This window comes from Ursus maritimus, unplaced genomic scaffold (genome assembly GCF_017311325.1).
Source record: "Ursus maritimus isolate PB19 unplaced genomic scaffold, ASM1731132v1 scaffold_2, whole genome shotgun sequence".
Taxonomy (NCBI): Eukaryota; Metazoa; Chordata; class Mammalia; order Carnivora; family Ursidae; genus Ursus; species Ursus maritimus.
The window spans coordinates 83,538,345-83,550,975 of record NW_024424452.1 but is presented as its reverse complement, the minus strand read 5'-3'; the positions used below and the strand labels follow the sequence as shown (position 1 = coordinate 83,550,975).

At 31.6% G+C, this 12,631-nt stretch overlaps 1 protein-coding gene across 2 annotated transcripts in view; it reads left to right on the top strand.

The window, feature by feature from the left end:
* Nucleotides 1-10,193, top strand: part of ODR4 (odr-4 GPCR localization factor homolog) — a 36,526-nt gene extending 26,333 nt beyond the window's left edge. For both annotated transcript variants that reach the window (XM_008696973.2, XM_008696977.2), the window contains 2 exons: nt 6,715-6,825; nt 8,219-10,193. In XM_008696973.2, the coding sequence (XP_008695195.1) occupies nt 6,715-6,825; nt 8,219-8,286 (179 nt within the window). In that variant the 3' untranslated portion in view covers nt 8,287-10,193. The remainder of the gene's footprint in view (nt 1-6,714; nt 6,826-8,218) is intronic.
* Nucleotides 10,194-12,631: the final 2,438 nt, after the last annotated feature.

The following is a 12,631-nucleotide window of genomic DNA, read 5'->3' as shown; positions in this document are numbered from 1 at the left end:
TACCCTGAATTCAACCTGATATTCTAATAATATTATTAGTTATTGTTTATATAGAACCTACCGTGTATAGGCACTGTTTTAAGAGCCTTACAAATACTAAATCATTTAATTCTTATAATAGTCCTATGATATAGATACTATTCTTAGTCCCATTTTCCAGATGAGAGAATTGAGGCACAGAAAGGTCAAGTAATTTTTCCAGGGTTACACAGCTAGTAAATGGTAGAGCTAGAATTTAAACTTAAGCAATTTGGTTCTAGAGGCTGTGCTTTTTTCTAACAATTCCTTTCCATGGGACCTAACCAACACAGACTATAGAACTACTATTTTCCATGGTCTAGATATTTATTTTAGCATGGCCATCTTCATTGCATCATTCAAAAATTTTTTTGACTTAAATGAATGATGATGTTACATTATTCTCAGCTAATTGCATTTTGCTTCTGTCAGTATAATTTATCACTTGTTGGTTAGAACCTAGGATCTGTTATCATAGTAGATGGTTTTCATATTCTTTTTGAATTACTCGTCATACTTTTAGTGTGTATTATATTCATGAAAGATTAAAGGGTAGCACTGTATGCAAAACTTGACCCATTCACAACTTACTTTAGTTTTTAAAATTTTTTGACTATTTTTACAACTTTAAAAATCAGATATAAAAGTGTAGGGAGAGAGAGATTTCATTTAGATTTTTTATTTTATTTCTTTTAAAAATTTTATTTATTTGAGAGAGAGAGAGACAGAGATAGTGACAGAGATAGCAAGAGAGAGGAGGAGAAGGAGGCTCCTCACTGAGCAGGGAGCCCCATCTCAGGACCCTGTGACCATGACCTGAACGGAAGGCAGATGCTTAACTGCCTGAGCCACCCAGGTGCCCCTGACTGTCAGATTTTTGAGAGTAAGTACCTAGAATGTTTATCTCTTTATCTAAGCTTCCTGCCTCAAACATGATCGGTATTCTTAAATATTTGTTAATAAGTAACCAATATATACTAAATAGGTCATTTTTTTGGAAATTATAACACATCTTTTTTCACTTATTTTATGCTTGAAAAATTGTAAAGTTTACATCTAGCCAGATACAAGGTTTGTGTAAGGCACTACAACTGAACATGAACATTTAGAAAGGGTATGATAGTCATAGCTCTGTGGTGATGTAATTCAGAACTTTTTAAACATTTAAAACATATGACAGTATGCAACACTAGACGTATTAATTCTAGTTTACAGCATTTAGTATGTCTATCAGATATTTATTAGGCATTACTCTGCTCAAGGCAATGGGATAGATAAAAATCAGACCAGATACTTTTCCTTAAAAAGTCTATAATCTGATTTGGAAGATATAATATGTATGCATTGTTAATTATCAGAGTATAGTAAGGTCATAAACATAAGAACTTAACACTAATGATTAAAATTTTAGAATTTGCAGTGATTTTGTTAATTATTCAATGAGAAGAAAATATTTTGACTGTAGGTTAGAGATAACAATCTACAGTAACCAAGTTTTGACATTAGTATTTTTGATTTTAGTAAACTGTTTCCATTTTTCCATTGTTTATTATTATTGCTGTATGTTTCACTTTAATTGAAACCACACATCTGTTGCATAAATTGATGCTCTGTAGTCTTCAGTGGATAATCCCAAATATATTAGAAGTTCCATAGTTTTGAATGGTTCTTAGAATTTGAAATATCCTTGCAGATAATTAAAAGACGTATGGCCTCAAGATAATAAACTTCTTAGCTATTATTATCAAATTTAAATGCTATTCTCTAATGAATTGTTTTTATCATTTATATGTATACTAAATATATTTTAATCGTTTCTCAACTTTCCTTCAGTAAGCTTTAACACTGTACCATGTTAAATATTAGTATGAGCTAGTAACTGAAGTATTTAAAAATCCACTTTTTAATCTTAGATGATATATAAATGTTCATTAGTCTTTTTTGTGGATTTTTATTTTTATAAGCTTTTAATATTGGAACTTCATTGTATATTTCATACTGTATTTAAAAATTACTTTCTGTCTGTTTTTTTATGCTGGTAATCTAGTATAGAGATACATAAACTGAGTAGGAAGAGTTTAATATTACAAACACAAAGGAAACAAAACAGCAATTTGTGGAAAGTTTAGGTGTATATACTTGGATGTATGCTGTATCAAACTCATGATCTCTAGATTACATGTTTTTCTAATATTATATAATGTGTGCTTCTTTAAGGACTCTTCCCTGTTTTTGAAACTTACATAAATCCCAACTGAGTGATTAATTACTATTTTTGATTGCCCATTAGGTATTAAGCATTAGGGTTCTAGAGATCAAATATACAGTCCTGACTTTCAAGAAGTTCACAGTATAGAAGGAAATACAGAGAAATGGGTTACTCTAAATAAGGTGATTAGTTCTATAATAGAGGGATGAACAGAATTATCAGAACATTTAGCACAGGGATTATCTTTATATGGGATTAGAGAAAGCTTCTGAAAGCAAGTGACATTTGAGTTCATTTTGAAGGATGAATGCAGTAAAAGTAACTCTAGGCTTTTCAGGAATTGAACACTGGCATCAGATGTATTTTGACCAAGAATATGACTTGTCTAGAATTATGTTAGTTTTGCTTTTCCAAGTATTTGTTGAATTAGAAGGAATGATTTGGTAGTTAACATATTTTAATAGCAAAATAATATATTCCCAAATTATGGGATAGGGTAAAAACAAACATTTTAATAGAAAAATTAAGTGATTTTTCATAACATCCTATTCATTTAGAATTATATTCACTTACTCATTCACTCCTTTACTCATTCATTATTTAAAAATACCATTTTACTAATAATAAAATAATGGATTATTAATAAATATTAATTTATTCATTGATGTATTCAAAAATATTAGATGCATAATTTTGTGAAGATAGTATTTTAACTGAATCCAGGTATGCCACTTACATCTGTGTGACTTTAAGTCCCCTCTGAACCCCACATGCTCTTGGGGTTAAGAGAATTTAGTACAAACATTAGGGAAAATACTTTCTAAACAAGATATACATAACTGTGAGGTGATATTAACTAGTATTATTATAAGAATTTTAAATAATGAACTTTCTGAATTATGCTAAAAAATATTAACATTAAAGTATAGAAGTAATATTTTATAGTATGTATAAATTTTCCTGTATATTTGAAATTGGAGTTTTCATATATAATAAGCCATAAAAGTTCATGGAGTTCAAATGTTCAAGTTCAAAAATTGAAATCAATTGCTGTACATTTAGGGATGTTAAACTTGTTACAAGAATCTGGCTTTATTTTCTAAGTATTTGATGTTATTATTTAATTATTTCTATTCTATAAGATACTTGCCAAGTAGTTGCTATGTTTGAAATACATATTTTGCCAGGTAAGTACCTTAAAATAACATACTTTTAAATGACTTAAGGGATGAAGAACAATTTGTTTGTCACAATGACTCACTTAAGGTGAGGGATAACTGTGGCTTTAAGATTTCTTAGATGCATTAGTCATCTGCTAGATATTAAGTTAATAATTCAGATGCACTTTATCTACAGTATCAGCTAAAAATTTGAAGACACACCTTTAAAATCTGGTGAAACTCATCTTTGCCAATTCTGTCTTGATATCAGAACTAATTAATTTTTTGTTTGGTTAAACATTGATAATTTAATTATAAAGGAAAAAGAAGTAATAATGAACATGTATTTTTATAACTAAATCCCTGAGTATAGTGAAACCTCATTACTTCAGTATTCACAGAGGGGGAAGAAGACAACTAGGAAGTTCAAGTCGTAACATTTTATTTTAAGGTTCTAAATAGTCCTGCCTAACTATCAGCAGCTTGGAATGAAATTGAACACATTTACAACTTAGCATACATTCATTATTGTCCTTGTTTTCTCTTTTGTTGACAGTTGTTCAGAAAAGTCACTTTCTTACATGATTAATTTGGGGCTTGTCTGAAGTTAAAATTACCTGGTTTTAAGGAATGCTTAAGATCTAATTTCCTATCGAATTATATGTTATTTGCATTTAAATTTCAGATACGAGTAAAATGACATAGTGTCTGAGATTTGAATTAAAATCCCAGAAGCTCCCACCAAAAGCAAACAACCAGTTATGACGTCTTATTCATCCTTGAAAAATGCTCTGCTTCAGTAAAATTATCTCAGATTTGTATCAAATCAATATGATTTTGTATGACTGATGAAAATAGAGCAATGAAATGTACTTTTTTATAGAAATAAATTGCTTGTGCAGAAGATTTGACATACTAGAGCATGAGTTTGGCATATAATAATTCAATATTAAATGTATAAGTAATATATCGTGACAAAGCCATTTTTTGTGCTCTTTAAATACAAGTACTCAAGTTAAAAAAAAAAATCCTGTAGCAAATAAGTGTAATTCATGCTTCATCCATTATTTTTATTTGTATTTGTTATCTGATATAAGGATTTTAGTGGCCCCCCCAAAAAAGTTTTTTGGTACTGATATTTACTAAGAAAAACCAAAATTGTATGTGCGTTAACATGAATAAAACTGTACTATTCACTCAACTTTTTGATCTATAGATGAAGTTAGGGGGAAAATTAAGCTGGTAAGGTGTTATAGTTCTTGAGAAAACCAGAAACTGTGGAAATACAGACGACTGAATGGTTCTAGAGACAGTTCATATAAGAATTTTTGGGCTTTGTAACCAATATGATATAGGAGGGAAAAAAAAGAGAAGAGGGTTTTGTTTGTTTTTAAAGTACTTTCATCATATGCTTGAAGAGGGAAAAAAGGAATGGTCATACCCTTTATTCTAATGAGGTAGTTACTAAAGAGGATTTATGAAAATGACAGTAAACTTTTCTTCATGGGAAATTGATGAAAATTAGGCATTTTTTTTTCTTTCATCCATTTTGGTACCACAGATATCTATTTCAATAAGTTTATGTATCTAACTTGCAAGTTATACTGAAATATAAAGATGTCTATAAGAACATTTTTAATCCAAGCAATAACCTCTTTTACTTTGAATTTAAATGGTAGCATTTACCATCTCTCACTCTGTGGTTCTCTTCTTTTTTGTAAATAAAGGGATCAACATGGAGTAGATGCTTTCAGAGTTCTATAGAACAGCATTTGATTACCACCTCTGAAGGAAAGAAGGGAGTCTGGCTCCAGGAGCCCTCCATTCTTGCTTTAGCCAGCATAATTCTATTTTCATCTATTTTACATGCTGGGATTTTCTGTCAGATTCTTTAGCACTAGGGGAAAAAAAAGAAAAAAAAAAGAAAACCACTGGTCTATGTGATCTCTAAGGATGTTTTTAGTTCAAACACTTTTAATCCATGTTAAATAAATTCAGCTAAGCTAATCTACATAAATTATTGCCAGCATAATGAAATAGAAAGAGAACTTGTATTTGAATCCTCAGTCTGCCCCCCATGATTCTCAAATATGCACTTAACTTTCCAGGTTTTATTTTCCATCTGTAAAATGAGAAAAGGTGGTTGCCTTGTTTAACACTGAGTTCTTTTAAGGTCAAATTTATGATTATATTTTGCCTGTATACAGTAGACCCCTTATTTTCAGATGTTAAGTTCTAAGAATCCCAATGGATGCCTGAAACTGCAGATAGTACCTCTCTATATACTGTGAACTCTATATACCATGCTTTTTCCTAGATATATGAACCTGTGATTTTTAAATTAGGCATGGTAAGAGATTAAAAATAATAATAATAAAATAGAAGTTATAACAATATACTATAAAAGAAGTTAGTGAATGTGCTCTTTCTCTCTCAAAATATCCTATTGTATTTATACACACCCCTCTTGTGATGATGTGAGACGATAAAATTTCTCATAATAAGATGAAGTGAGGTGAATGATACAGGCATTGTGACGTAGCATTAGGCCACTGTTGACCTTCTGACTCTGTCAGAATAGGATCATCTGCTGCTGGACTGCAGTTGACTGCAGGTATCTGAAACTGCAGATTAGGGGGGACTACTATATTTCAAATTTCAGGTTAGATCCAGTCAACAAATTTTTTTCTGTATAGGGCCAAATAGTAAATATTTTAGGCTTTGTGGTATACATAAGATCTGGCCATGGGGCAGTTGCTAATCCCCACTTTCAATATTAATATCTAATTATTTGAAATTATTAATTGTCAATCCATTAATAGGAATGATAGAAATTAATCCCAATTAAGAGTGAAGGTTACCTTGCTCCTATCTGTTTTGATTTTTGGTTTATTTTTACTATTTTATCTATAATTGTCTATAATTATATTATCTATATTACCTATAATTATCTGTAATTATCAATGTACTATATTTGTTACTATTTGTTTACTATATTTGTTACTATCTCCCATAATTTGTGGGAGTCATTCAGAACTAGCTCTATGGCTCTTCGATTTCAGTCAGTTATAAAACTATATACAGTATTTAAATAATTGTTCTGTGAAATTTAATTCACCTATGTTCATTATCCACCTACATATATTTCATGAAATTTAATTCACCTACGTTTGATAATGAGCAAATTCCTTATGTTGTAAAAAAGTGAAATTGAAGGAAAATGTAGCTCATTGAATATGTTCCTTATAATGTTCTTCTTTAAAACTCATTTTAAAATGGAAATTACTCCCATTTTATTTAGCATTGATTATTGTTATCCTCTTGCAGCTTGTATGAGTTACTCTGTGAATACTGAAGCTTCATTGGACAACACAGATGATGAGCAACCAAAACAACCGATGAAAACTACAATGATATTGAAAATTCAGCAAAACATAGGTATTTAATTTCTTTTATAATTGAAAAGATGGTATTTTGAATTTGAGTTTTCTCATTATTTTAAAATTATTTCCATTACATTTTGCTTTCTTGACATGCTACATTAAGCCTGTATTTATTGAGTATTATGGGAAGTGTTAGACGCTGGAGATGGAAGAGATGGAAAGATTTATAAATAATGCATTATCACAATTGCCCTCAAGCACGACACTTTCTATTTTTTTGGTCTTTGTTTATTTGATTTTAGAGAGGGGGAGAGGAGCAGAGGGAGAGAGAGAATCTTAAGCAGGCTCCATACCCGGTGCAGAGCCCAACATGGGTCTCGATCTCATGACCCTGAGATCATGACCTCAGCCAAAATCAAGAGTTGGATGCTTAATGACTTAACCACCCAGGCATCCCACTTTTTGTGTTTTTGTAAGAAAAACTTGTTGAGTTTCGGGAATCAGTTATTGGGCCAATGCTTTCCAGACTGGTGTTCTTTGAAAAACTGCTATTGTAGAAGATTTTGATATGTGTCCTATGAAAAAAGTCAAAATTCAAGTCTGGAAACTTGTAATGAACTTTAGAATTTTAAAGGCTCCAAGAAGCGTGGCAGTATCTTTAATATTGTTCAGACTTATTGATTAAAGAACATGTAGACTGTTGTTAAGTGGAATGCCAATCTGAGAAATGCTTTATAAGCATTAAGACTTTTCACTGAGAATTAGAAGCCAGACTGTTCTTGGTACTTACTCTTTAGATAATTACCTAAATTCTTTGTACCGAAGTGCGTGTGTATGTGTGTGTCTGTGTCTGGACTGCTCTGGCCGGTTTGGTTTTGGTTAACTTACAATTAGGAAAAAATAAGTAAAATTAAAAGTTACCAACACAAACTTACTAATTCTTAGATTTAACAGTGGAATGTGAGTTTTTTAGTTTGAATAGTTACACAAATGACTTTGCCTTGTCATCTTTGGGACCCACTGCCCATTGGAGCTGTCTTTTGGTTTAAGCTAGGTACCATAAGATGGCTGGAATGTCAGTGTGCATATTTATAGAAACCTTTTAAAGTATGTGTGTGTATTTCTCTCAGATGTATGTGAGTGCTTCTCTCAGATATGTGTGAGTGCACATATGTGTAAGAGAGATTTTTTTTTTAAGGTTTTGCTAAGTGATGAAGTACATGATTATCAGTCCAGCCTTTGCCATCTATTCAACTTATTGCTGTGTTTTCCTCCTAAGACTTGGCTGGCTTTTAATATGTACGTATGTGTGTGTAAGCATATGTGTTTGTGCAGGTGCGGCTTGTTGTTTAGGCCCATCGGTTGCCTACATTTCAGAGCCTAGGATCAGTTAAGCCTTTCTTTTGCTCATCCCATTTCCACTTGTTTTGTGTTTGTTTTACTTGTAGGTGTGATTGCAGCAGTTGCGGTTGCAGTCCTTGCTGCGGGTATCTCCTTTCATTACTTCAGTGATTAGGGTGAGACACAGCTTCCTGATCTTCCAGAGAACACTGAGCAACCATTATGAATAATAAAGATGCAAACAGTCCATCTGCATTTAAGACCAGAGCAGCCACCTCTGCTGCCATAATGCCTATTAGGTTGCTGACTAAAATGAAATCACCAGCTGCCTTGTTTAGCCCTGCTTATATTATAGATGGCTCAGGCTTCCAAAAATAAAGTTGTACATATAGATGAAAGTTGCATGTAACAAATCCTTATTATCTATTTTTAAAAGTTCAAATGATGGTTTATTTTCATAGATTTTAGTCCTGTTGATCTGGATCACGTATTGATCAAGATATTGAAAATTCAAATAGGGTTGACAGAATATCTTAGTAATAAAATAACTGGAGAAATTTCTACAAAGTGGGGCAACAACTATTGGGTAAGTTCGTACTCTAGGACCTTTCTAATGTGTACTCAGTTCCAAAATACTGATCAAGTCTGGTCAAGAGGTAGGAAACCTTTCCAGAAAGGTTTGAATTATTAGGGATTGCCATAAATCATGTGCTTTCTCAGTAATCAGACTTTTACTTCTAAAACTACATTAGACTAGGTACTGCAAAACAACCGAGTCCTGAATAAAATCTTTTTGAATGCATTAATCGGCTCAAAGAAAGTAGGGGAAGTTTCTGAGAATCATACCTCTATTTTTACTTGCCCACAGATGAACAAATTTTGAGTTGGGAATTGCGAATACTGTATTAAGCATGCAAGTGGGCATTGGTTGCTCATATGGCAAATACCAATTGCAACACAGCCATATGCAATTTGCCTTGGACTAGAAACAAGGAGATGAATCTGAATCTGAGATACTGTCCTAGCCAGGACAGTTGAAATGGCTACTTAGTTTGTAGTATCCTGTAACTCCTGGCAGAAGCAAGAGATAGGCTCAAGAGTTTTGTAGATTAAGATTAAAAAATATGACTGGAGATTACCAGGTGCAAATTTAAACTAGTTAGCATGAGAAAGAATCTATAGAAATAATAAACTTTGGATTCAGTTCTCCAAGGTCTCATCACTAACATCTATGAAAGATGGAACCAAAGGCAGATCTAAAAAAGAAAACAAAGAATGCTACAAATGAAAAATATGTTACTTGAAATTTAAAAAGAAGTCCTCAGACATGTTGAATATCATATTAGACTCAACTGAAGAGACAATAAATAAACTGGAAGTGAGATCTAAAGGAATTACCCAGTGCACAGCAAGGAGAAACGAGCTAGAAAATACAAGTATTAAAGAGAAGTTTAGAAATATGAAGGGAAGAATTACAAAGACTGGAAGTATTAGGAGGGAGGAATAGAGATGATGGAGGAGTGCAATGTTTGAAAATAACTATTTTCTGTATTTGTTGGAAAAACATGAATTCGTAATTTCAGTAAGCACAGTATATCCCAAGCATACATGGATCAAATCCATGCCTAAACCCAAAGTAGTATAACTACAAAATACCAAACACAAGATTTTAAAAGCATTCAAAGGAACAAAAAGATCATCAGTGAAGGCAAGACAGTCACATATTTCGTAGGCTTCTCGATAGCAACAATGTATCCAAAAGATGGTGGAATAATGCCTTCAAAATTCTGAAAAAAACTAATTATCAGCTTAGAATTTGTGCCAAGCAAAACTGAAATGTTCAGATGAAAACCAGATTTTTACCATCAACGGAACTTCAATAAAGAACCTGCAAAAGGAAGATCTTCAAGAAGGAAAATGTTTCCACAAGGATGATCTGAAATTGAAGAACTGGTGAACAAATACAATGATAAACATGTAAATCGAAAGTGTTGTTAATATAAAACAGTCATAATTTAAGAAATGTTTATAAGAAGTAAAATTGTAAACAACTGTAAAACTAAATAAACATTTTATGCAACATGAATGTGGACTTCTAAAATAGGATATAATTGAAAAACTGGATAATAGCTTTTAAGATGGGAGGAGGGTGATTAGAATTAAAGTGTTCTTAGGTGCTTTCATTATTCAGGAAGTGGGTTAAGATACCGCTAAAATAATAGAGAATGAATCATTGCAAAAGAAAAGAAGTTTAAAATAGTGGAACAGGAAGACAATAACTTAGCTCCAAAGGAAAGAAATTAGGTGTGGGGGAGTAACAAAATTTAGTAAGATAATAGTAACAAATCAAATAATAATAAAATAAACCTGAATAGACTAAACCCAGTTCAACAGCAGGTTGATTAAGTTTTTAAAATCCAGCTATATATAAGCTGGATTTTTTAAAAGATGAAAACACATAGGCAAGTAACAAAATTTATGTAGCTTTAGTGATACTAAATCAAAATCAGATTTTATATTAGTATTATTAAAGATGGAGAAGACCACTAAATAATGATAAAAGGATCAATTCACTAGAAATATATAACAATTTTAAATATGTACATACTTTGTAAAATGGCCTCAAAATATAAATTAATGTATAAATGTATACATTTATAAATGTATAAATTATAAGACTTAAGCAACAAACTTAACAACACAGTGGGAGATTTCAGTAGCTCTTAATTATTGATAAATAAACCAAGCCAAAGAATGAATGAAAACACAGATTTGTATAATGCAATTAATATTGATTCAATGGGCAGATATAAAATAATCAGCAATTAGAGAATATTTTTAAGCATTTTATATTAGCAAAAGTTGACCATGTACTAGGTATGAAATAAGTCACAATAAAGTTTTAAAAATCAGTATTAAATTGATAATCAAATAAGTTAGAGGTCAGTAATAATGATTAAATTTTTAAAGATCATGCATTTACAAGTTTTAAAAATTTCCTAGATGGAAGAAGAAAACAAATACTTAGAATCTAATTATTAGTGCCACATTTGGAAAAATTGGGTGATGCAGCAGAAGCAGTACCAAAGGGAATTAAACGCATGAATTAAAAAGCCTAAGTATATAACTTAAGAGCAACAGAATAAACAATGTTGAAGCAAGGAGATACAGGCGACTGAAGAAATCAATGAGTTAGAAAACAAAAAGTCACAATGTCAAAGTTATTTTCATGACAACAATAAAATTGGCATAATTAAACAAGAAAACAGGGCACAAGTAGATGAAATAAAGATTGAAAAGGACTCCTAACCCATAGATAGAGCAGAGATGAAAATGATGAGCATCTTAATATATTTGAAAACTTAGACAAAATAGATCAAGGTCTAGAAAAATGCAATTTCCTTAAATAGTCCAAAGAAGAAATAGACAACCTACATAGATTTATTCAATAGTGTTGAATAGTAGATAATTTTTTTTGACAAAACATCTAACCCACATCTACAGATGTTTCTCTTTCAAGGGCAATACTATTTCAACATTTCATATAAACTCTTCCAAGGACTAGGTAATGAGGGGATACTTCAGCTCTAATGAAGCCAGTATAACTTCTGATACTAAAATCAGACACATTCAGGAGGAGAAAAGAAAGTTACAGACTCATCACACATATTAACAGATGTGAAAAACAAAAGCACTATTGATAAGCTAAATTCAACATTATATAAAAAAGGATAATGCACCATGACTAAGTTGTATATATACATTAAAAATCAGGAACTCAATAAGAATGTCTATTTTATCACCACTTCTATTCATCATTGTACTGTAGAAATAATGAGCAAAAGACAAATCAGGTATTTTAAGAGGACGTGACTGAGCACACAAAAAGAAGTTTACTCTCATAAATGATCAACTAAGACCACAGTGAATATCATTTTACATCCAATAGACTGAAAAATTAAGAAATATGACAATATCAATGAAGATGATGTGCATCAAGAAGACATTTATAGGTGGGGTTGTAAACCAATGCACAGTTTGCCATAGAAAGCAATTTGGCCTTATCTTGTGAAGTTAACCATTTACATACTCCTAATGCCTGACCATTCTGCTTCTACATATATACCTTAGAGAAATTATTCCATAGGTGCCCAAGAGCACATCTGTGAGAATGTTCAAAGCAGCCCTGTTTGTAACCACCCAAAGGTTCATTGACAAAAGAATGACAAATTGTGGGTTTTGTACTTTTGTTTAATAGGGAGAATGACCTGAAAAAGCAAGTCTCAGAAGCCCACATGCAGTATGATAGTTTTTATAAAGTTTAAAGACAAGCAAATCTAAACTACATTACATGGGAACACACTTATGATAATTTTTTAATGTGAAGGAATGATTCCCAAATTCAGGATGGTATTACCATTTCTGGTGGGACTGATGGCAGAGCAGGAAGGCAAGAGGAACAAATTAATAGATGAAACATTATTAGTGATGTTTTAGTTCTTGAGTTGAAATGGGTTACT